The sequence below is a fragment of the Pseudorca crassidens genome, chromosome Y (assembly GCF_039906515.1).
Source record: "Pseudorca crassidens isolate mPseCra1 chromosome Y, mPseCra1.hap1, whole genome shotgun sequence".
Lineage (NCBI taxonomy): Eukaryota > Metazoa > Chordata > Mammalia > Artiodactyla > Delphinidae > Pseudorca > Pseudorca crassidens.
The window spans coordinates 4,053,122-4,080,066 of NC_090318.1; the positions used below are offsets into that span (position 1 = coordinate 4,053,122).

The 26,945-nt window shown below is 40.8% G+C and overlaps 1 protein-coding gene across 5 annotated transcripts in view; it reads right to left on the bottom strand.

Annotated features, from left to right (window-relative positions):
- LOC137217802 (neuroligin-4, X-linked) overlaps positions 1–26,945 on the bottom strand; it is a 344,507-nt gene that overhangs the window by 4,263 nt on the left and 313,299 nt on the right. For all 5 annotated transcript variants that reach the window (XM_067724760.1, XM_067724761.1, XM_067724764.1 and 2 more), the window contains 2 exons: positions 13,045–13,230; positions 8,664–9,453 (listed from right to left, as the gene is read on the bottom strand). In XM_067724760.1, the coding sequence (XP_067580861.1) occupies positions 8,664–9,453; positions 13,045–13,230 (976 nt within the window). The remainder of the gene's footprint in view (positions 1–8,663; positions 9,454–13,044; positions 13,231–26,945) is intronic.

The following is a 26,945-nucleotide window of genomic DNA, read 5'->3' on the forward strand; positions in this document are numbered from 1 at the left end:
TGTTAAAAATCAAATAAAAACTGGCTTTTGTAATTACAAGATGTTAATAAATAGAATTATGCATCAATTGTTCGCTCTCTCTCAGAAGGAGAAATATGTATGTACTTGGAAACCTTCTGAAGACTGAGTCACGTAAAGATCACACAACATTCCGTTGATTTAAGAAGTTTGGTCAGACGGTGCTTTTAGATATGCAGAGTTAAGGATTTTAGGAAAAGTACCACACGATGCAAGAAATTGAGGGGTTTTTTATAGATTTCAAGTGCGCATGGCAACTATGAACCTAAGAAGTCTCCTATGATTTACATAAGTGGACACAGGCAGAAGGAGAATCACCAAAATGGAAAGATTCTCCACAAAACATGGTACTTGAGACATCTTTGCAACTAACTCTTTTAAGATAACAAACAACCTCCCCCCGCCCCGCAAAGATATCATATTCTCATTTCTTCCATTTTTTTTAGGCTTGGTAAAGTGAGCTGTAAAACAGTTTTCATCTTAATGTGTACTGGTTTGGAAAATTTGAGATCATGCATGATATAATGCCACCTAGTTGACACTGAACATTCAGACATGATGTGCAGACCCAGTTTGCTTAGATCTATTGCTCCAGGTGCTCTAACTTCTATCTTCCAGGTAACACTTTTATGAAGCTGCCTTCAGCCACTGCCTGTTTGCTCATGAATCAGAAGGCTGGGGAACCAGAAGGTCCCACTGGAAGACCTAAAGGCTACAGATATTCCCAAGTAGCGTGCAGGATGCGAACGAAGCACTTGACCAACAGATGCATCTGCCAAAGGAAGGACTTTAGCCCTCAGCCTGAGGCTGTCAAAATCATTTCCATACATCAAGTTCTGCATCTCTCCCTCTTTACAAGCTGTGAAATCTTGAGCAAATCCTTAAGCCTCTCTTAGCCTCATCTTCCTCATCTATAAAGTGGATAAGAATACTGGGATGGAAAGGAAGTGAGAAAGGTTAAATAATAACTACAATATTCCTGGCATGTAGTAAGAGCTCAATAAATAGTATCCCTCTCTGCAATGCATAAATTAGAATACCTACAAATTGCTAGTAAGAGAGGACTATAAATAACATACTGTATACAGCCACAGAATATACCTAATACTATACATTCTACTTAGTATATGCTACATAAACGTATACTGTATACCAGTATACATGGTACACTAATATACTAGATACAGTGTATGCTGCATAACAATATACTGTATATATGGTACACTGTTAATTATATATAGTATATACTGTCTGTGTACATCATAGCATACATGGTACAGTATATACTGTATATAGTATATGCTATATCAAAGTATACTACACACTGTGTATAGTATATACCACTGTATACCACAGTATATATGGTACACTGTATACTGTATATAGTATACATTGTATAAAAGTATACTATGTATTTCATAGCATATATGGTACACTATATACTGTATGTAGTATATGCTGTATCAAAGTATACTGTATACCAGTATACATGGTACACTAATATAGTGTATGCTGCATGACAATATACTGTGTATATGGTACACTGTTAATTATATATAGTATATACTGTTTAAAAGTATACTGTGTACATCATAGCATACATGGTACAGTATATACTGTATATAGTATATGCTCTATCAAAGTATACTATACACTGTGTATAGTATATACCACTGTATACCACAGTATATATGGTACACTGTATACTGTATATAGTATACATTGTATAAAAGTGTACTATGTATATCATAGCATATATGGTACACTATATACTGTATATAGTATATGCTGTATCAAAGTATACTGTATACCACAGTGCATACGTTATATTATACACTGGGTACAGTATATACTGTATAAAAGTATACTGTATACAACAGTACATGCTGCATACTATATACACACACAGACATATATATATATATAGATGCATAGGTATATATATGATCGTAGATATGATTACATATGTGGTATGCAGGACAAAGAAATTTTACCACATAACTGAGTACACACTAACTGCTGTGCTCTTATTAGTGAGATGATAAAATATAAAAAATTGTAGGTCTTAATACTATGAGCTTTCTTATTTATGTGTTCATTTATAAACATGTATATACTTTAAAATAATCTGCTTTTAATTCATTTTTATATTCTTACATGTTTTCAAAAACTGTTGGATTTAATATAGCACCTCATGTTTTTTTATTTGAGTCTTCTGAAATACATTGTTGGAAAATTCCTATTTAACTGGAATCTGTCATGGAGAAATTTGTCATCGATTTTTATCGTTCTAAAAGCAACGAAAGGGAGCGAGGATTCCTACTATGTTTGCATTGATCTGATTTCACGGAATTGGGTCTTTTAGTTGTACTGACCTTTTACTGAAGAGAGGGCATCTAGGAAAGAGAGTGTCTTTTCATGTAGGATATTTGTCGATTTTTTTTTATGGAATTCGGTGTACATTTGAAAGGTAAGGAAACACATTTATTTTGTTCTCAGAGAATAGAGGATTTTGAAAATCCGGTAAGTATGCTTTAGGCTGATACAATCTATCAAAGTTCTGGGAGATGCACAGTCAGAAGCCTGAAACCAAGATAAACTCACGGCGCTTATGAAGGCTCATCATTTCCCCTTGTCAAACACCCCAAAGACAGTAAGATCTCTATGTGGGATACCACTGCCTTGTTGTTTAGACTTTGCTTCAGCACATGGCGTCTTCTAATTCCCATGAGTAAAGCTCAAGATGATAATGATTAAGGAGAGAATGAAACAGACACACCTTCTTTCTCTAGTAAAAACCTCAACACCTATCCATACTCCTCGTCACCTAAACATACATTTTCACCTGTCATATTTCGTTTGCGATATCACCTTAGAAGTGGAGGCTAAATGCATCTCCAAGGTCTTGTGGTTCATCTTATTTGTGAGAGATGGGCAACACGATTCCTTTAAAAATACCAGTGAACCCTCTGATATGCTCCTTTGGATGGTATAAGGTTTTCCTTACCCCTAAAACAATGCCGTGGTTGACCATTTGTCCCTAGACCTCTAAGAAGAAAACTACCCCCTGCACCAAGAAGTATGTGTTCAGTCCGTCCTATACAACCGGTAGAGATGTTCCTTCACTGAGCTTAAAATACTTTGGGGCAATAAACGTCACTTTCAAAACCAGGCTTTGACTGCAACTCTATCTAACCCATCTTTCCTGTCTGTTTCCTGATTTTTTACAAAGACTGAGCAAAAGTTGAAGTATAAATCAATCACGAGATATGAGCAAAATCAAAAGTAGAGATGGAATCTGAAAACCAATGAAAAATATGTCATCCCACCCACTCGACCTATACAACTCGACTTCGACATATTGGAATATATATGTTGCTCTTCTTACATAATATATATTGGCTTATCGGCCAACAGCCTTCCCATCTCTGAATTCTAAGAGCCTCCGAGGACTTCCATACATAATGGTGAAGGTACTGTTCACAGCCATATCTTCTGTAGAGACCCTAATTCAACCCATTTTATCCACCTCTCCTCACACAGAACCCAAATTGCATTGGTCCTTGATCAATGGGCACCTGATTTCTACTGAGTGGCCAGGACCAACGCCTTCCCACCTATTCCCAAAGAGGTTGGATGTGACAAAGAGTTTAAATCTGTGTAATCATTCATAAACCTCGGGATTAGTTTTAATTTTTCCCAGACATAACTTCTCATTTATCAAAACTCTCCAAGTAGCCTTATTTCTAGCCTAATACTTCATGTCCTGGCTTCCCTGTCCTTTCCCAGCGCTGTTTTGGGTTAGTCTCCTCACCTGGATTATTGAAACAGTCTCCTAGCAACGTCCTTCCATCCTTCTATCCTTCCTTCCTTCCTTCCATGCCTACCACACACACCATCCCCACATTATGTTTTCTCTGCTTAACAACAACAAAAAATTTGCATACCAGATATATCTACACTTAAGCCTACATGTAAGGTCAGAACTGTTAGCTTTGGTCATAGAAAAAGAAGCCCCAGTGTTCACCTCATCTCAGCAAACGTATGAATAGTCAGGATCATCAGGGAGGGGCAGCAGAGGTGAAGTTCCACCCAGCGATCACGGCAAAGCATGTTCTGACACAACATAATCCTTTCTTCTCAGCCATGTGTTGTGATTAGACGTACGACAGGATATTCTTATAACCAAACTCCTGTCTCTGTAGTGCTTACAGGGAGCAGTGGAGGGCGCTCAAGTGTATTCCATCATATTCTGTGGGTCACTGCCTGAGTATGGGTTCTGGAGAACAGAGTCAAGCATCTCACCTCACACTGTGACATCAGGGATGGTTTATCCTATGCTCTTCCCTTGCTGGCATCAAATAAGGTATGAGACCCTTAATGACATGAGAGATGGTTTACTCCCATGCTGTTCCATTACTGGCACCATACTGCCTCATTCTCCTCAGCTGGACCACTTTGGCAGCCCCCTAGGGACAAAGAAATCCTCCACCACACAGGGCTGATCATGCCACTACCCTGTTTAAAATCAATCAATGAATAACTAGCAACCACCTCATGAGCCATATCATCTATTGGCGAACACCTAAATCACTAGACTTTGCTCAATCCCCCATTTTCTGTTAAACCGCAAGCTACTGAGATGTGATCCTCCTGACTTACATTTGAAATGGCACACTGCATTGCAGGTTAGGGGAGGTTCTGAGTAACTTCCTTAAAAGATGATTTGAGGGTTTCCCTGGCGGCGCAGTCTTTAAGAATCCGCCTGCCAATGCAGGGGACACGGGTTTGAGCCCTGGTCCGGGAAGATCCCACATGCCACGGAGCAACTAAACCCGTGAGCCACAACTACTGAGCCCGCGCACTAGAACCCGCGAGCCACAACTACTGAGCCCACGTGCCACAATTACCAAAGCCCGTGCGCCTAGAGCCCGTGCTCTGCAACAAGAGAAGCCACCGCAATGAGAAGCCCGTGCACTGCAACGAAGAGTAGCCCCTGCTCGCCGCAACTAGAGAAAGCCCGCGTGGAGCAACAAAGACCTAACATGGCCAAAAATAAATTAAAAAAAATTAATTAAAATTAATTAAATTAATTAATTAAAATTAATTAAAAATTAATTAAATTAATTAATTAAATTAATTAATTAAAATTAATTAAAAAAAGAAGATCTGAGTCATTCCAACGACCTTTCTAATGTGTTGTGAAAACTCATTGCATTAATATCCCCAAGTACGATTTCAGCTATGCTCCACATGGACCACAGAAATAAAAATAGCTCCTGCTTGGATAAAATCCAGATTCTTCAGACTGACATCCGAGGCCATCCATTAGCGATATCCTGTTCCCACAGTGAGATCTCTACCTGGACTCTGGTCGGATGACGGCTACTCCTCCAAGCCAAGTCCTTATTCCTTCCCCATCCGCTACTTCAGCATCTTTATGAAATCCAAAAGTATCCTAAACACGCACCACTAGTGGCCACAGGAGTATCCTGGGCCAGGGATTAAGCCCAGGCTATCTGACATCTCCACCACTGTGTTCCCCAAATGAGGGGCGTGAACCACAGGCAGTAAGCGAAGTGATTTTAGGAATATAGAGTTATGGAATTAAAAAGCACTCAACATCTTAAAAACCATTTCAAAGAACACTCAACATTTTCAATCCTCACTTAGTCGTTGACAGGTCCTGGTGACCTATAGGTTTGGTGCTAGCATTTCTCTACCATCTCATGACATTAATTTCCTTTAATTTTTCTTTGTTTTTTTTTTTTTTTAACAACAAGAGAAAATCCATCTCAGAGCCTTTGGCAGGCAAGCACAGCTAATGAGAATTTAATGGCTTTATTTGCATTTTGTAGTTTTCTTTAATGGTTCAGTTAAATTGATGATGAATGATCCTAGCTTTCCATTTAAGAAAATCATATAAAATTGATTCCCAAAACACGTGAGAGAAAAAGGAAGTAGATGGCTTTAACAAAAGTAAGTCATGATCTGTGTTTAGATGTTATGGAATTAATGATGGGTTTGGATGGTGATGTAGTCGATAGGCATGGCCATGGTGTGGGAAACGCTCCTGTGAGTGTTTTTGCTTCAAAAGAAGGCAACACTTTGCAAGGGCAGGCATTACCTATCTGAGTTCTATGACACAATTGGGCATTGGTCCTGCCTTTAAAAGGGGTTATGCATTGAACTGTTTCCCTCTCAAATTAAGATACACTGAAGTCCTAACACCCAGGACCTCACAGTGCGATCTTATTGGAAATAGGGTCATTGCAGATGTAGTCAGTCAAGTTAAGATGAGGTTGTAGTGGAATTCCCTGGTGGTCCAGTGGTTAGGACTCTGTGCTTCCACTGCAGGGGGCACTGGTTCGATCCCTGGTTGGGGAACTAAGATCCCGCAAGCCGCACGGCCCGGCCAAAAAATAAAAATTAAAAAAAAAAAAGATGAGGTCATACTGGAGCAGGATGGACTCTTAAACCAATATGATTGGTGCCCTTATAAGAAGATGGTCAAAATAAAAAAGAACAAAATAATGCCATTTGCAGCAACATGGATGCAACTAGAGATTATCATACTAGGTAGAATAAGTCAGAAAGAGAAAGACAAATACCATATGATATCACTTATGTGTGGAATCTAAAATATGACACAAATGAACTTACCTGCAAAACAGAAACAGAGTCACAGACAGAGAGAACAGATTGTAGTTGCCAAGGGGGAGGGGAGTGGGGGAGGGATGGATTGGGAGTTTGGGATTAGCAGATGCAAACTACTATACATAGGATGGATAAACAATAAGGACCTACTGTACAGCACAGGGAACTATACTCAACATCCTGTGATAAACCATTATGGAAAAGAATATGAAAAAGAATGTATATGTGTCTATAACTGAATCACTTCACTGTAGAGCAGAAATTAACACAAGATTGTAAATGAACTATACTTCAATAAAGATAAAAAAGAAGAAGATGGCCATATAAAGACAGACGTGCTGGGAGAGTGCCACGGTATGACAGATACAGAGCTTGGAGAGATGCAGCTACAAGTCAGGCAACACCAAACATTGCCAGCAAAGCACCAGGAGCTATGAAGCAGCATGGAAACATTCCCCTATGGGTGTCAGAGAGAACTCAGCCCTGCGGACACCTGCATGGTGGACTTCTAGCCTCCAGAACTGAGAAATACACTTCTGTTGTTTTAAGCTACATCATTTTTGGTACTTTGTTGCAGCAGCCCTAGGAATCTAATAAACAGGGGTTACTTAAAAACACTTGCTGACTTAACCTCAATCACCTCCTTGTCGAAAAAAGAACCTTTTGGGGACAGACAAGCATCTCTCCCCGGCACGGTTGTACCGTCTCCGTTTCCCACTGTTTTTCTTAGGTCAAACTTGTAAGATGGGACAGTCCAAAGTGGGTATTGGTACAACATGTTTTCCACTCAAGAAATGTGCCACACTTTTCCTAAGACTGCAAAACCATGAAACCACTTCCCACCAGAGTATCTGGAATCATTGTAAAGAATGATACCTGCTGACCCCCTACACATCCCCGGCATCCCCACTTCCTCTCATGAGAGCTACAAGAGGCTCAGGCACTGCAGGGCTGCTGCAGTATGGGGGGGCCTAATTCCACCCCCCAGCGGCCCACAGGAAGATTCTCCATCCTCCAGAGCCGGGAGGACCTTCACTGTAAATTCGGTACGAGAAGCTCAAGGTTAATGACAGAAGCGCAGGCAGGCAGAACAGAATGCTACCTCATTAATTTCCGCAATTAGGTTATTCGACAAGAGCAAATGAAAAGATGCTCTGATATGTGTAGCTCCTTAAGATGCTGGGGAGTCTTTTCTTCCGTTGTCTGCAGAGAATCTGCTCAGTGGAATACGGGTGGACCCTGTTATATATGTAACGCTTGTGTACTTCCTACTTTATTTAGCCAATGAGATTTCTATATGTGTCTATAGATAGATATACAGCTAAATATACACACATGTATGAAATTTATATTAATGAAATAAACACGTGTCAATATTTATATATAAACAAAATAAATATATTTTGTGTGCCTATGTATATATAGAAAATCAATCTCACAACAATGGAGAAATCCTATGCATGTACATAGATACACATGCACATATATATCTTACACACACACACGGGATTTCTCTACAGTTATGAGATTAGGAGTTATTACCTGTGCATTTACATATAGAATATATATACTATATACACATACAGTATTTCTATATATTTATTATTAGATTTATTTCATTCCTTGCTATGCATTCCATGTGGCACATGTATTTTGAGAACCCTATTATCTACCAGACAAGACAAGGTCCTACCTAGATTTGAAACTCCAGATCAGTTGCCCATAGAATAGGCAAATATATCTAAATCTGACCCCAGTAGCAAGTGTAGAATTTTCAATATGCATCTAGCGCCTCAGCGAAAATCTGACTTGATAGAAAACAATTCAGGGGTAGAGAAAAAAGGAGGTCTCCCTAGACGCTGGGGGGAAAAATGACTACTTCTGTTACTGTGTGCGGATGCCTGCACACCGCAGTCTAGCCGGTCGTGGAAACCACACTTACACGGAGGAACCAGACAAACAATACCCGGATGGGGAGAAGAACATACCCGGTTTTGGCGAAGTTCGTCCAGTACGTCATGACCACCGCGCTGAGCATGACATCATTCTTGGAGAAGTTGCAGCTGAAGAGCTCGGTAGGGCCAATCATGGGGATCCCAAAGACATAGGGGACTTCGTCGCCGTGGGCTGAGTCCGCCCAGCTGGGCTTCATCTCGCTTTGGCAGTGGTGGTAGAAGGCGTAGAAGTAGGTGGGTGAGCCGTACTGTGCATGCAGGTCCGCGGTGGCCACGGCGGGGGCCACCCACTGGTGGTCGGTGAACAGAGCCACCAAGGTTTTCCGCCGCGTCTCGGGGTTCTCCTTATCTGCCCAGTCCGTGTACATGAACTTGATGGTCTCCCGCAAGGTGTCCTTCCCCTCCGGGTAGCCGTAAAGGTTGTCCACGAAGTTGGACACCAAGAAGTCAAAATCGTTGGGCGTCACACCATCCTCGTTATCCACGACGCCGTCCACGAACTTCAGCCCCTCCCCCTGGTTGACCCCGAGCATGATGTCATAGTTAAGGAATTCCCCCTGCTCCATCAGGATCTGAGGGTCGTCGGGGATGACATCCCCGTCAATGACGGGCCCGAAGGAGATGTGGTACGTGGCCGGGGTGATGGTCTGCTGAATGAGCTCTTTGTAGTTCTTATTCCGAAGGCATTCCACCATATCCGTGGTATCCAGCATGTTGCAGCCGACTTTATCTGCCAATATCCGAGTGTACTTGGCAGGCTGGTAGTTCACGGCCCAGCTGGACAGGGCGGTCCCGCTCTGGATGATGGCCTTCTGGAAGAGACCTGCAGGTGCAAAATTGTGGACATGCAAATGAAAACCCGCAGGACAGAAAAGCAGCTTTTACTCGGCAAAGAAGGCTCTGATTGTCTCTCGGGCATGTGAATTTCTGGATACTGCAGCATTCAGCGCACTCGGCATCTCTTCCTCTCATTTCTATCTCGTCTTCCCCCTCCCCCACCTGCTGGACAGTGGTCTTATAGGATGCTCTCAGACACACACACGCACGCACACACACACACACACACACACACACAGAGTTTAGAAAACGAAACTGAGTTTACACTTTAGCTGCAGTGCTAAAAACATACAACCTCTTTCTCCTTCCCCAATTTTGTGTAATATTAGTGGCTCCATCCCCAGAATGCGTAAATGAAGAGTCTCAGAGTCATCACAACCCCCCAGCCTCTAAAAATATGCTTTGTGGACATAAGAGGTCAAAGGCTGTTTCCTCTTACTGGCAAAACCAGGTACCACTTTATTAGAGGGGGAAGAGCCACTGAAATCGGTTTCAGAGTATAAATTCTGGAATGCATTTTTATTTCCATGCTCCATAGACCGAAGGTGCTAAAAACATGCAATTAAAATGAATTCATTAAATTAGCTATTCCTAAAGAAATCTTCCCTTGCATGCCCCGCTAAAATGTATCTTTTTTTCCAAAAAAAATCATTAATTTCAAAGTTGCATGCACTCAAAGCCCAGACTTTTGTACAATTCGTTCTGCCACATTTTAAACGTGCCTGCTTGGTGAGAAACTGGGAAAATCTTGGGCTGTTTTATGAGCAAAATTCTGTGTAGCTTAAAATTTCCTATCTGATCAGTCTAGTATGTGGATGTCCAGAAGTAAACAAAAGTCTATTTTTAACTGCTCCAGTATGAGACGGAAGGCCATAAGATCATGGTGTTCTATTGCTTATCTCTTCCTGCCGCTTCCTTGAACTCCAGCATGATCTAGCTCTGACGCCTCGTAAGTCACTGGGAGAATAAAAGCATTCAGCGGGGAGTCCAGAAATCCGTGCCCTGTCGATGTTTAAGGCCATACATCGGGATGGGGATGAAGGAAACATGACTGCAATCAGGAGGATGGGATTCTAAAGACTAGAGGATTGCCTGCCGATGACACGCAAGAATGAGCTGCTTAAAACGATCTGGCTTTGCCCGACACACATCATCTAGCTCCCTTGGGGCCAATTTCCCAATGTTTACCATTCCGTTGGAAACGTGCGAGTACTGACTTGTGTGTCTGGCTCTCAAGGTGAATGTTTTAAAGCACCTTAAGGAAATGATGTCCATATTGGATCTATTAAAAGATTCATAAATGAAGACAACCAGAATTAGAAAAATGTTGCTGGAAGTTACACATTTTCTCTCTGTGTCGTAACTGTTGGCCGTGACTGAGGTAGCCATGTATGTGTGTGTGTGTGTGTGTGTGTGTATGCGCGTGTGTGTGTGTATGTATGTTTTGGTAGGCAAGTAATACAACCTGGGATAAAACTTGAAAAATTAAAAAGTCACCTATAATTCATACTATAAAATAGGAGATACTTTAATATCTTTAGTATCATTCCTTCTCGGTATTTTCCCTCCCTTTGGTCTGTTGTGTATAACTGTGTCCCATATCTGCATAGTATACTGATGTCATAATTAAGGAACTCCCCCCTGCTCCATCAGGATCTGAGAGTTGCTTGGAATGGCATCCCTGTCCATGACGGGCTCAAAAGGGAATGTGGTACCCGGCCAAGGTGATGGTTTGCTGAATGAGCTCTTCATATCATGCCTCCCAGGTTAATGCATATCTTAAGCACAATTCTTAAAACAAATTATTGTTCCTTCGAGTAAATGCACGTGTCATTAACAATGTTCTTGTCTTTCTGGTCTTGTAGCTTTTCCTTTCATTCTTTGCTATGAGAATGCTGTGGTAGAAAACTCCATGAAAACACCTTTTTCCCATGCGTATGTTGACTTCATTAAGTTATATCACGACAAGCGAAATTCCTAAGGCCAACAGTCTGGGTGTGTTCATTAATTCTTGATTCTATTGCTGGGTTGATTTTAGAGAGCTACTTTGCAGAAATGATGCAAAGCATCACCATATTCATTTCTGATCTACTGATTTAAGGAATTAACACTCTTCCCCCATTAGTTTTGGCTGACATGTGTTTGATTACTGCTAGAGTTGGTCCTGACTATTGTAAATGGAGAATCATGATTATATCCATTGAGAAATGGGAAAATACAGGTATTTTCTAAAACGCTATAGGAATCGTTACCACTAATGATCTAATTTACTCGCTTTTTCCTTTTTTAATAAAGGGTTAATACAAACATAAGCTTTTCATTCTACCTCTCCTCAGCCATTACGAAATAAAGAATCAAGAAATTCACACTTCACAAGACTTAAAAATCATCGTCAATCATATGTTGCTAATGAAGCAATCAGAAAGAGTCAGCAACTTGTCCACGATAGTGTAGGAAGAGAGGAAAAAGATGGGATGCTGTCATACGGCACGATGATACTTCCTTTTTTTTTTTTTTTTTTAACATGTTTAGGGTACTTTAAAGAAAGATAATATAAGACTCTTTAAAGAAAACTAATTCCTTTAAAGTTTCAGGTGCTTTTCATAAAAATGGTTCAAATAGATGTGGTAAATCCTTAAACCAACCAATGACACAGAAGGGAACATAACACGACCTTGACGATTTAGACTGTTATTATGAATATTCACTTGTACTTGCCAAAGTGCCCCAGGGCTGCATTTTCTTGTTTTGTTTTTATTTTTGTTCCATTTTTGAAGGCAGAGCCAGGAAGTTATTAAGGTGCCTCCAGGCCCACTGCCCCCAATTTCTGTTGATTTTTCTTTTAAAAATCTCTCATCTGATATTGCTGGGAACCTCCATCACCAATGGACCAGAGGGAATCAACCTGAATTAGTTTGCATCAAAGACGTGACTTTATAACCATATGGCTACAAGCTTTGTTGATCACGAAATCTAAAAATCTGTAACCACCGTCCACATACTGATTCCCTTTCCTATTTCTTCTCCCAAGATGAAAATTGTAGTTAATAAAATTTAAAGTTGTCCAAATAAACTCAGACAGGCCAAAGCAGGGTGTAGGCATTTCTACAGAAGTCATTTGCCTCCAATTATTGTAAGCAACGCTCTTTGCCAGAAGTCTAAGTGAGAAAACTATATCGTTAGGATAGTTAATGATACTGTATTGCGTACTTAAAAGTGGCTAGGAGAGGAGATCTTAAAATTCTCATCAGAAGGAAAAAAATTTGTAACTCAATGGTGACAGGTGTTCACTGGACTTCCCGTGGTGACTGTTTTGCACTGTATACCAATAGCGAATCCTTATGTTGTACACCTGAAACTAATCTAACGGTGTATGTCAATCATACCTCAATTAAAAAAAATCAGAAAGCAAGCTGAGTTAAGAGAAGAGCATGAGCACGCATGTCATTGGGGGGATTTTCTGTGGAGGTTTCAATAGAGACTATGGCCACCCTGTATGCGCCTTGAATAAGAATTCGATATGGGTTCATTTCTGGGTCCCAGGGTTCCCTGCGCACTGTGGGGATGCTTTTCTTACCTTCTGAATAGTGAGACAAGGTCAAGAGGCTGACACAAGAAGCACCCGCGCCGGAGCCGAAGATGGTCACTCTCTTGGGATCCCCACCGAAGGCCCCGACATTCTCCTCAATCCAACGTAATGCTTGGATCTGATCCAGGAGCCCGTAGTTGCCTTTGGCCGCCTGGTCGCCGGTACTTAAAAACCCTGCGAAAGAACACAAGATATTTGGGGTTGTCACCTACAAAATATACGTCAACATCGCTGCTATCTGGAAAGACGTTCCACGGTTTACCTTGTTCATTCTTTACTTTTCCTTCCTATAAATGAGAAGCAACAGTGTAGCACCTTTTCCATGGCAGAAAGGAGTATATTATGTAAATAAGAGTTACAATGGTTTTTGTTTCTTCTGACACTATAATGAAGTGTCTCATCTGGGGGTTTGTATGGGGTTAACATATAAGGTGAAATGAATCTAAAATATTTACAATACACGACAATATCAGAAACCTATACACTTTACTAGATTTAAGTTATCACTCCTGTGTCTATGTTGATTTTCCTTGGGAAAACAAAAAAGACTCCTAAAAGAAGTTTTTCAGGGCAAAACAGTGTGTGTGTTGGCATCTGTGTATAAGACTGTGTGCACTGTATATAAAACCAGTATAGGTTTGCTTTTCCCCATTGAATTCCTCAATAATATTTTCATTTAACTCCTTTTAATGCTTAAATTTCAAAGTAAATTATACCCATCATGTCATGCCACACTTAAATCGTTTAGGATGCATCTCTATTTTTCTATATAAGGAAGATATCACAGTTATATGCAGAAACTTATAATTCTTTAATTTCAGCCAAAAGCCAGTGCATATTCAAATCTCCCCAACTGTCCCCGAAATAGCATGGGCTGGTACATTTCATTTTAAAAAATAGGAGGATTCTGTAAATTAAGCAATTAGATCTCACTCAAGGCATCAGATTCTAAATTCTTCCTTTTTCAAAAGCTGCAAATAAGGCAATACGGGCATTTAATTGTGGCAAAGTGATCGGTTTTCGAAATCTATCTCATTCCCTGTTCCTCTCACACTGCAAAAAGATCTTGACCTGGAAATTCTGTTTTCCTCTGATGTTTGAAGGCATTTGTGTGGAAGAGACACTCTCCCACTCAGATTCAAAACTATGAATATTTTATAAAGCATCCTCCAAGCTTAAATACTTGCACAAACTTTAACCCAACTTTATGTCCAAATCTGTCTTGAATAAGCCTTCTGGGGAAAAAAAAAAGTCATAAAAAGTTGTTTCCCCCCCCCCCCACTTCCCATTCCTACGTGCCCCTACACCAGATCCCCAATTATGATATTTTTCCTTTCTGCACCATGTCTTTATTCCAAGGGTCATGACGTTCACCCGTTTCAACGAATGCTTATTCAATCACCATGGAAAGCAGCCGCGGTGTTTCTATGAAGACAGACTGATCCAAGCCCTAAAATAACAGAAATGGGAACCGATGCCTTCAAACACATCCCTGAGCAAAGCTGACAGCAATTCAAGAGGCCCTCGGAGTACCAGCTTCTCAAAACCTAAAGCAAAATCATAAAGGATGAGATCTTACACCTACTGAGGAGAATGAGGCTTCCCTTCCAGAGCCTGCCTGAGCACCTGTGGGAAACGGGGGATGGGAGCCAGGAGGGGATTAGAAATGGTCTGGTTCAAAAGAAAGCGGCCAGAAGGGTGATTGCTGCTGTTATGCTAAAATCACAATAATCGGGACTCACAATGGCCTAGCCCTACAGGTAGATGCAAGATGACAACTGCCAGGTTGTACACTTAGGGCACATCGCACAAACCCACTCCCCTCCTAGGTTCCTGGGGATGGATGTGAGATTAGCTATGATGAGAGGCGGTGTTCAGATGTTTCCAGGACCTCCTTGTTTAATGAGCAATTACTAATTAGTGTTTCATGCCCGTGAATGTTATGCGGCCTCCACACTCATCCCTCTTACGTTTTACATTCTTTCTCATAAAATGAATCACGCCCTGCTTGGGAGAAAAGCCTCTTTCACCCAACTTCATGGACGGAACGGGCTTATAATGGCAGCCTGGGTGCCGTGTAAGAACCGTAAGACAAGCCTCTCTTCCCGCATTCAGGAAAGAGGTGGTTCATTTCTAAAGGCTCCAGGAATTTTCTGGCAGAACTGTTCTGTTTTTAACTCATCCCTCCTCTGCCCACCTCCCTCCTACTCTCTGCTCTCACGGAATGACCTAGTCGCTTACTGTTTATGGGGAGGATTTGCAACAGATGGTAAGTCGCGAGGCTTTATGAAATCAGAGCCCCTCCGTCCCCAGGAATACATGACTTGTAAAACCTCTCCAACGGCGGGCTCATTAATCTTCCGTACCCTGGCAAATCTGACTTCTCCTAAGAGCAGCCCATGGAAAGCCTTGATCTTGGCAATTCTGCTCGCCTTTCAAAAGGCCTGAGGGAAACAGCTCTCCATGTGTCTCTGAACTTGAGCAAAGGAACGTGGGTTTTTTGGAAGCTGGTGTTTCCATAGCGTCTGCCGTGGAATCTTCATTTATTGCAACATCCAGGGATTGCTTTTTTTTTTTTTTTTTTTTTTTGGTTCTTTTTAAAAATTGAAATGACAAGCAGGTCAGAGTCCCCACTGCAGGGACAGAACGAATGCAAGTCATTTTATGTTCCCTATGACAGCATATTCCTTTCCATTTCTGACTGTCAAAACACGGTGTTCGATATAACCCAGACAGAGGATGTGTGTGGGTTTCCTAGCGTGGGACTGTATGAACAACAACATGATAGCAGCGCATCAACTGGGAAACAAACACACACATTACCAAACATCGAGCATCCGCAGAAGTCAGTTTCCCAGATGAGCAGATAACTTTCTTTGACTGGCTGACGCCAGTGATTTTAAACAAACAGCTCCTTTCATGGACAAACATTCTTGGACCCCAAATCCTCTCAGCATTTCAGCTGACGAAACATTGGTTTTTGAGATTTACTGTCTCTGAACTGAAGCTTGTAAAGCAGTAAGCCGTTACCACTCCCCACACACAACTGAACAACGAAAGAGACGCACAAAGGAGACCATTTGAATTCACACAGATTAATGACGAGATTGATGCCGAGTTTCATTCAAAGTAGTGGAAGGAACAAAATACACACACAAATACACGGGATGTGCTGAGTGGCTGTGCGGTTATTTTAAAACTTGGTTCATGGAAAAGATGCTTAAAAACCCCAAATCCCATTTCCCACCTGCAGGTTGAATGAAATGAATATAACGTACGCTGTATTTGGTCTTAATATTGCTCTAGAATAGAAAGTTTCAGGGTTTTAACATAGCTAAACATGATCTAAATGGTTCTCGTTCATCTGAATTGCAGGGGATTAGGGGAATGATTCCGGGCCACGTGGTTTTCCGTCCACTTCAGGTCAACAGTGAGAAACCCAGAGGGGTCAGATGTGCCTGGATTTTGGTTCGTTTTAACATGACTTTAACGCCACAAAGGACTTTCTCTCTTAGGAAATAATTCATTACATAAGCACAGTAGGCATTTTTTTGATGACCATTACACAGACAATAATTACTAAGTGAATATAGAAAAATATCTTTTATGTTTTCAGGGTATGTATTCACCTGTAATTCGCAGAATTAATCTAGGGTCTCAGCTATATTTCTAAAAGAATTCTATGTATGCGTGCATATATATGTATACGTTTGCATAATGACCTATTTTGATTATTTGGTTCCTTTGCAGTAGCAGGAGCATTTGCAAAATACAGCAAATCGCTAGCCTTTATTATGTCAGAATCCCTCCCTCATACTTTTATATATATGTGTGCAGACATATATATATATATATACACACACATACACACATATATATATACATACACACATATATATGTGTGTGTGTATTTGAGTGTGCGTGTTTATTTGAGAGAGTGTGTGTGTGTCTATTCGTACACACAATATTTAAGTTAATGGAGTAAAAGCAAATGTTTAAATGAAATTGTTTCAATGAGAAGAGACAGGATTTACTTTAGGTCACACAAATGAGCCCAAACAGAAATCTGTGTCATGAGAATTACAGCAGAGGCAGAAATGTGAAAAACAGGCCAATAAATGCACGTCTATATTCTTGGATGTTTACAGGAAATTACTCCCTGGGTACGTTTATTACAAGGTGAAAGGGGAGTTTTCTTATTGGAAAACCATTTATGACTTAACAAAAGGGCACAGATTCTAAAGGATAGGATGAGAGGGAAGGGGGGGGGTGTACATTCAAACTCTGCAGGCGTGATAGGCAAAGCTAATTGAAATTGTGTCTGTTTTTAGTTTTCATCCTACTTAAAAATGACACGAGTCATAACTGATGCTGCTTCTATGGTATCTCATCATCAGCTCAGTATCACACAGAGCTATCTCCAATGTCAGCAGAATAAATCGAACATGCTTATGAAGGACCCATGATTTCTACAGCATAGGTTTCCAAACCTGGGGCCCATGATGTTATTAGTGGGATTCCCTGCGCTGTTTTCATAAAGTATATTCTATCCCCACAGAATGATTTAGAATGAGGCTGCACAGAGGTCTTAAAGTACTTTAGTTGAAATTATATGGATTCATAGAACTAAAACCAGTTAGATTCTGGAAACAAAATACAAAGTGATAAACAGTCTGTTTATTACACAACGCCAATGAAAAGGTGAAGATAATTGGTAAACGTGTTTCATGATGATGAAAATTTGGCAACAGCCAGTCTGGAACCAAACCCCCTTTGAACCAACTTTAGATTCTTTTTGGTTCAAAACCTCATCCTTGGGGCTTCCCTGGTGGCGCAGTGGTTGAGAGTCCGCCTGCCGATGCAGAGGACACGGGTTCATGCCGCGGTCCGGGAGGATCCCACATGCCGCGGAGCGGCTGGGCCCGTGAGCCATGGCCGCTGAGCCTGCGCGTCCGGAGCCTGTGCTCCGCAACGGGAGAGGCCACAGGGGTGAGACGCCCGTGTACCACAAAAAAACAAAATAATAATAATAAAAAAATAACCTGATCCTTGATCATTTCTCCGGATTTGTTGATGACTCAAGCTCTACCGGCTCCCAGATCCTTTTGGTCTGATTTCTTGAATAGCTCACATATCTCATCACTCCTGGGATTCTGCACCCGCAGTGCCCGAGGTAAGAGCTCCAGTTCATTGCCTCAACCTTGCTGCTTCCAGTGCACTTCTACAGTATCAATCTAATCATGGCGCTCCCCAACGCATACAAATTGACAAAACTCATGAAAATGGAAATCTGAACCCCTTTGACCCACCCGTTCTATTTCCATAAATGCTTTTTCTATAAAACATCTCTATCTGGAGGTACAGAAATAAGTCATGCAAGGATCTACAAAAAGAAATAGTCATGTAGGAATCCAATCAATTCTCATTGATTATAATTTTGAAAATAAGGATGACAGGAATCTCAACGTCCATGAATAGGAGATCTGTTGCAGGAATTCTGTTGGCTGAATCCATATAACGGGAGGCTCTTTGTGTGTATAAAATGATACAGAGTATTTAAATGTGTAAACACAGAACCACATCCGAGTTCTCTTCACAGAAAACCGTGAGTTGCTGAATACTGGGTCTTATGATCCGATTTTTATGAACATCATCAAATGGGTGTGTGAAATACAAACTCCGAAAGGAAATCAAGCAGTTCGTAGCATTTCTCTATAGGAAGGCGGCTACAGGTGATTTTCACACTTAATTTTAAATATGTGTGCTTTTTCTTCCAACTTGTAACTGCTTTTTTAGCAATCACACACACACACACACACACACACACACACACACACAGCAAGCTTGTTTTAAAGTCAAATGCATTAGTGGGATATCCAGGGCCATTCCCTGTGGTCCCATCTCTACATCTCTGGACATGCTCTACACACGCCCTTTAGCCTACAAATCTACCACATTACACGTAACTGCCCCCCTGGGATATGCCCGGCCTTTCTATCTCTCTTTGCCTTTGTATATTCACTCTTCTCCATCTCTTCCTAGGATGCTCTTTACAGGACTGCTGGGATCCTGAAAGCTGTCTTCCTCCTGTAGATGTGGCTTCACATCCAACCCCACTATTTGCCCATGGGGTACAGTGCCACCCGGAGACCAGCTCTGTCACCTCCCTGGTCCAACCCCTTAGGCAGGAATCACCTGCAGATACAGGCACTGCCATTTTATCTCTTTCCCTCCACCAATGCGGGTCCCTTTTCAACATTTTCCTAAGGGTCTCAATTCTCTCAAGTCAGTAAATTGCTTTAAGTGAGCTTCTATGATAGAACTGACCACTCTATAGGAAGGGTATCTGCCCGCAGGTCCGTAGCCCGGTTATTGCTTGTACTGGAATCAGTCAAGTCAGCCTTGGATTTGAGTCTACAGGAAAGCCTTGGGCATATTATGCAAGATTTCAGAGCCCTTTTCATTTTGTTTATGGTTTCCTTTACCGTGCAAAAACTTGGAAGTTTGATAACTTACAGAATGGGAGAAAATATTGGCAAATGATGTGACTGACAAGGAGCTTAATTTCCAAGGTAAACAAACAGCTCATACAACTCAACAACAACAAAAAACAAACAACCCAGTCAAAAAATGGGCAGCAGACCTAAACAGACATTTCTCCAAAGAAGACATACAGATGGCCAAGAAGCACATGAAAAGGTGTTCAACATCACTAATCATTAGAGAAATACAAATCAAAACTACAATGAGGTATCACCTCACACCAGTCAGAATGGCCATCATCAAAAAGTCTAAAACAATAAATGCTGGAGAGAGTGTGGAGAAAAGGGAACCCTCCTGCACTGTTGGCGGGAATGTAAGTTGGTGCAGCCACTGTGGAAAACAGTATGGAGGTTCCTCAGAAAACTAAAGACAGAGCTACCATATGATCCAGCAATCCCACTCCTGGGCATATATCCAGACAAAACCATAATTCAAAAAGATACATGCACCCCAATGTTCACTGCAGCACTATTTACAATAGCCAAGAGATGGAAGCAACCTAAGTGTCCATCGACAGATGAATGGATAAAGAAGATGAGGTACATGTATACAACGGGATACTACTACTCAGCCATAAAGAAGAAGGAAATAATGCCATTTGAAACATCATGGACGGACCTAGAGATGATCATACTAAGTGAAGCAAGTCAGACAGAGAAAGACAAATACCATATGATATCATTTATTTGTGGAATCTAAAATATGACACAAATGAATATATTTACAAAACAGAAACAGACTCACAGACACAGAAAACAGACTTGTGGTTGCCAAGGGGGAGGGGGTGGGGGAGGGATGGATTGGGAGTTTGGGGTTAGCAGATGCAAACTAGTATATATAGGATGGATAAACAACAAGGTCCTACGGTACAGCACAGGGAACTATATTCAATATCCTGTGATAAACCATAATGGAAAAGAATATGAAAAAGAATGTATATGTGTGTATAACTGAATCGTTTTGCTGTGCAGCAGAAATTAACACACTGTAAATCAACTATTCTTCAATAAAAAATATTGAAAAAAAAATAAAAGATCTCAAAGCTTCATTCTTCTCAGCTGTGGAATGGAGAAGAGTAAGTGTCCAGCACATAACATAGCTTGGGGAACCAACTGCACTGTGTCTGATGGACAGTGTGTGTTTAAAAACGGTCACCAACTAGGCTGATTTCCTTGATACGAGAAACACTGCCATTTATTTGTTTCACCTACATATAGCAAGTGAGGAGAGGCGTCTGTTGATAGATAAAATGGGTCCGTAGGGAACATGGATTACTGGTCTACTTAGACTTTGTCTTGAAGATTATGCAGATGATCAACCTCACGCGCTCTCTGACTGCAAATGTGGCTGGTGAATAACTGTGCGTGAAGGTGACACATATTTCTTCACAGTCTGTTTATTGAGTTTTAATGAGGTGCTTAAACTCTAAAGAGAAAGGCGATGCAAAATATATATCGCAGGTTTATTCATGCTGGGAAAATGATGGAGTTGCTTATTCAAACAACATTTATGATATGCCACAATGACCCAAGTAATGTGCTGAAAGCTGAGGGACGATGATACACTAGAGTGGATTTCCACAGATACTTTAAAAACTTACACAAAATCTTTTTTTCCATTTGTGAGCTTCCATTTGTTTTTAATAAGAATATTTTAAAACCTATTAGGATTGAAAGTCATACTTTCTGCCAACACAATATATTTATGAAACATACGTAAGATATATATTTAGTACCTATATGGTATTCAGGGCACTGTAAATTGCGCTTAAGAAAAAGAAGATGACATACACCTCTATGGGACAAATGTGAAACATGATTTGGATAATTCCTCTTAAAGTGAACAAATTTAAAGTAGGCTCCTCTGTTCTATCCTCAGTTGCAAAACAAGCATGATGGTAGTGGGGTTTCCTAGTATTTACTGTTGGACATCGTCTGTGGGCAGACAAGAATTAACCAGATTTGTTCTCATTTATCCATAACATGATCACAACAACTGAATGTAATAAGAAACCACACATTCATTTTCATCTCTATCAAACGTCAGCGATGCCTACTAACTCACATAACGTTTTCTGTGTCCAGAAATATTCCCAAGCTTTCCAACGCTGGTTTTCTCTGGGAAACGTGGAACGTGATTAAGAAGACTGTTTGTTGATGGTTTCCTTTGCTGGGCAAAAGTCTGATTAGGTCCCATTTGTTTACTTTTGTTTTTATTTCTATTGCCTTGGGAGAATGGATAAAGAAGATGTGGTATAGATATACAACGGAATACTACTCACCCATATAAAAGAATGAAATAATGCCACTTAAAGCAACATGGATGGACCTAGAGATGATCATACTGAGTGAAATAAGTCAGACAAAGACAAATATCGTATGATATCACTTATATGTGGAATGTAAAAAAACGGATACAAAAGCATTTATTTACAAAACAGAAATAAACTCACAAACATACATAACAAACTTATAGTTACCAAAGGGGAAAGGGGGGTGGAGATAAATTAGGAGTTTGGGATTAACATATACACACTATTATATATAAAATAGATAAACAACAGGTCCTACTGTATAGCACAGGGAACTCTACTCAATGCCTTGTAATAACCTATAATGGAAAAGAATATGAAAAACATATATGTAACTGAATCACTTTGCTGTACACCTGAAACTAATACAACATTGTAGAAAAAAAAAAGACTTTTAATTAAGAAAACCACTGGGACGATCTTAGAGGATATAACACATTAGCAACAAGTGAATAGAATGACCTATAAAAGAGCTAAAATCCCAATAGAATGTTTAGTTTCAGTTCGGAAAGGTTATTGAAGAAAGAAGGTGATATTTCCCAGCAATGAGTGTGTATCTACCATCCATGTATCACACACGAAAACTGTCCCTTTAGTTGAATGCTTTGACCATGCTCTTTGCCTTGTTCTCAGTTACTATATATTATAACTCTCCTAATATCAGTGCTTTGGGGACATTTCTGCTATTTTTCTTTCCAAGGATGGCCGGTTCACATGCCCATGACTCTCAAACTCCTGCTGTCCTTGACCACGATGCATACTTGGGACGCCTCTTCTAAGCCCCATTAAAGTACCTTTTCTTCTTACAAGACCCCAAACGGTAGCTAATTTTGAAACGGAATGCTTTCAGATTGGAAGAGGATTTCACCAAGTGCTTGAGATGAGATTTTGCAATTCTGTGTCCACGCAACAGGACAGACTTTTGATTTGTGACCAGTTACAAAATGCCACTGTCTCTCTTACTGTACGAATATTTACTGTTATAACTGCCATTGTCATTTTTTTTAACATCTATATTGGGGTATAATTGCTTTGCAATGGTGTGTTAGTTTCTGCTTTATAACAAAGTGAATCAGTTATACATATACATATGTTCCCATATGTCTTCCCTCTTGCGTCTCCCTCCCTCCCACCCTCCCTATCCCACCCCGCCATTGTCATTTTTGATAACTCTTTCCTAGGGGCACATGGAGATGCAGGCAAGGCTTTACTGAGAAATTTGGATGTTAGGAATTAAGCCTCCTACCTGAAAGAAGTAACGTAACAAAAAACACTAAATGGGTCACAGAACAACACCGATATGGGCAAATTCATCTCAAGAAGAAGATAACTCTCTGTTCTTACAGATTAGATGTTAAACAACTCTAACTGTGCCACTTTTCTATTCAAGAACTTTTTACACCTCGCAAACTTGTGCTTCAACAAAGCAGTTCTCCAGAGTCAAAAACGTCAACTCTCTCACACACAGAAGGCACAAAGAGCCACCTTTGGTCCATTAAATATTGACCATGACCCTTGGGTTCAACAAATGGTCATTGACCTTGCAGTGGCCGAAAAGCAAAAGCAGAACCAGAACTGGAGTCGACGGTGGGAAAAGTACAGATTTTAAGATAATGAAAATGTAATAAAGATTAAATATTAACAAGCACATGGGGTTAACTGACAGTTCATTCAACAGAACTTCATGGGTGTCTGGAATATTCCAGGCACTGCTTGGCCTTATGGGGAAGAGAAAGCCACCATTTATAAGGGGATAAAACTAGATCTTCGACCACCTGAAACTCATATTCTACTGTGTGTAGATAGACCATAAATAAAAACTACATAATGTGTGTAGTATGAGTCTCCTCTTGCTGCTCTAACAAATTACCACCAACCTAGTGGTTTAATACACACACATGTCTTTTTTTATTATCTTCTTTCTTAAATTTATTTTTCATTTTAAAATATGTTTTTTAATTAATTATTCTTTGGCCGCACCATGTGGGATCTTACTTCCCCGACCAGGGATCAAACCTGTGCCCCCTGCAGTGGAAGCGTGCAGTCTTAACCGCTGGACCATCAGGGAACTCCCTACACACATATTTCTTATCTTACAGTTTTGGAGGTCAGAAGTCTAAAATGCTTCTGGAGGGATATTTTCTTGCTGAAGCTTAATGGAGAAAATGTTTCCTCTCCTTTCATTTTTTCTAAGTTCAAGAGTGTTGGCAGTCACAATATAAGGGGCAGAGTCTCTGGTCAGGGAGGTCACTGCAGACTTTGGAATGTTATTTTTAATGTCACCTGTGAACCTGCCAGCCTCGGCAGGAAAAAAGGGCATGGAACCTTCCCTCACCGCCTCCTCTTTTATCAGCAACCCTATAACTGCTCTTCATGAAGAGGCAGGAAGAAAAGGGAAAAGTTCTCTCTACCCAGACACAAAAATCCTGGAACCGAGTATGTCTCTCTCTCTTTCCTTTTTGCTTCATCTGCCAGACGTTGTGACCAATTTTATGCTCAACTCAAGTACCAGAAAGTCTCTGTTCCTTTTGTGTCTCTAGATGGAATCTGGACTCTCATTTTTGGGAAAAAAATGCATGGGGTACTATATTCTGATGTTGCCTCCTCAAACAGTCCTTAAATTGAGTGAAATCAAGTGAACATACATACATATGTGTGTGTGTATCCCTATACATTTAGATGTTCTAATCATTTCTAAGTGTACAATTCAATGGGATTAATGACATTCACAATGATGTTCAACCACCACCACTGCCTTTCTGCAAAACTCTTCATCATCCCAAAGAGAAACTCTCTAACTATGAGGCAGTAGGTCCCACTGAGTCACGTGTCCATAAGATGTGCTACCTACACATTGGGCTAAGTCTGCTTAAGTAGGTGTGATATCTGTATTAATGACCAATGCCACCCCCTACCATTCCCACCTGCAATGATGGAATGGATCTTTTTGTTCCCCTCAAATTCATATGTTGAAATCTTAACCCCCAATGTGATGGTATTAAGTGGTAGGGTCTTTGGGAGATGATGAGGTCGTGAGGTTGGAGCCCCCATGAATGGGATTTACGCCCTTATAAAAGACACCCCAGAGAACTAGCCATGCGAGGATACGACTTCAAGAAGTCGGCAGTCTGCACCCGGAGAGAGGGTCCTCCCTTGGCCCCAGAACTCGACCACTCTGGAACCCACATTTTCCGGCCTCCAGAACTATGGGAAATACATGTCTTTTGTTTATACGTCACCCAGTCTGTGGTATTTTATTATAGCAGCAAATCAGTCTGAGACGCCACTACCGGCTGAAACCCAGCAGGACCTTGTGGGACCTGCCCAGGGACAGATCCCTCCCTGATATCCCCTGCCTCTTATTTGCAAAAAAGCGTTAGCCTCCGAGGCCTTCAAAGAGCAACTTTAATCAGAGAAGTGAGAAAATATAGAAACAAAGGAAAACAGTCAAGCAAGACAAAAAAATAATAATAGTTTAGCCATTACACAAAGTCAAGGACCTTTGGTTCCTCAAGGACTACAGATCATATTCTGAGCCACGTCCTTTGAGCTGTTTTGCAGATACTGAAACCTCCACCAGGTGGAAGAAGTTAACTGCATGATGCCACCAGCACGCAGACCCCAGACCAGCTGGAACCAGAGGGTTGATGATTGAGATTTCTGAAACATCACCCTGTTACCTCACTGTCAACCAATCAGAGAACTGTGCCCAGGCTGATCACATACTCTGCAACCCACACTTCGAATGCTGCCTTTAAAAAGCCTTCTCTATTTACAATAGCCAGGACATGGAAGCAACCTAAATGTCCATCAACGGAGGAGTGGATAAAGAAGATGTGGTGCATATATACAATGGAATATTACTCAGCCATAAAAAGGAACGAAATAGTGTCATTTGCGGAGACGTGGATGGACCTAGAGACTGTTATACAGAGTGAAGTAAGAAAGAGGAAAACAAATATCGTATAATATTGCTTATATGTGGAACCTAGAAAAATGGTACAGACCAACTTATCTGCAAAGCAGAAATAGAGACACAGACGTAGGGAACAAACTTATGGATACTAAGGGAGGGGGGGGAAGAGGGGCAGGATGAATTGGGAGATTGGACTGATTATATATACACTACTATGTATAAAACAGATAACTAATGAGAACCTACTGTAGAGCACAGAGAGCTCTACTCAATGCTCTGTGGTGACCTAAATGGGAAGGGAATCTAAAAAGGAGGGGCTGTATGTATATGTATAGCTGACTCACTTTGCTATACAGTAGAAACTAACATAACATTGTAAAGCAACTATACTCCAGTAAAAATTGATCAAAAGAAAACCTTGTCTAAAATCCACCAGGGAGTTCAGGTCTTTTGAGCATGAGATGCCCATCCTTGCTTGGCACCTGCAACAAACAATGTACTTTCCTTCACCGCAACCTGGTGTCAGTACACTGGCTTTACTGCATGTCAGGCAAGTGGACTCAATTTTGGTTCCGTAACACGCCCTTGCTGGCTAAGAGATCTGAACATCCATTTCTCCAATGAAGAGTCCTTCAAAACGTCCACCGTAGCACTCAACTTGTCCGACCCCTTCACATTATTTTGTTGTTACTGTGGACGCTGTTTTGTAATCTACATTTACGTAAGTCAAGCAACTGTGAAATGCGTTTACTTTAAGAGAGAGAACAGCAAATGATGGAAAACGGAATACTTTTCGTCTAATTATCCAAGACTGGTTTAAAAAGCAACTACTATTCCCCAACCTAGTGAGGTCTTGGGTCAGCCAAGATGCTTCTCTATCCACAGCAATTTGCTGAATGTGGAATCATGGCGGCTAATTTTCAAAAGCATGACACTGAAATGTGGCACAATGTTCAGTTTCCAAGAAAGATCCCATTATGTCGATCCCATTACATTTTTTTCCCATAGCTACATTCTACACTCTTACACACTGAAATGCTTTCAAGGGAAGGAATAAAATCGAAAAAAAAATTTAATTGACCATCACGTTTAAATAGAAACTTCAAATAACGCCTAACA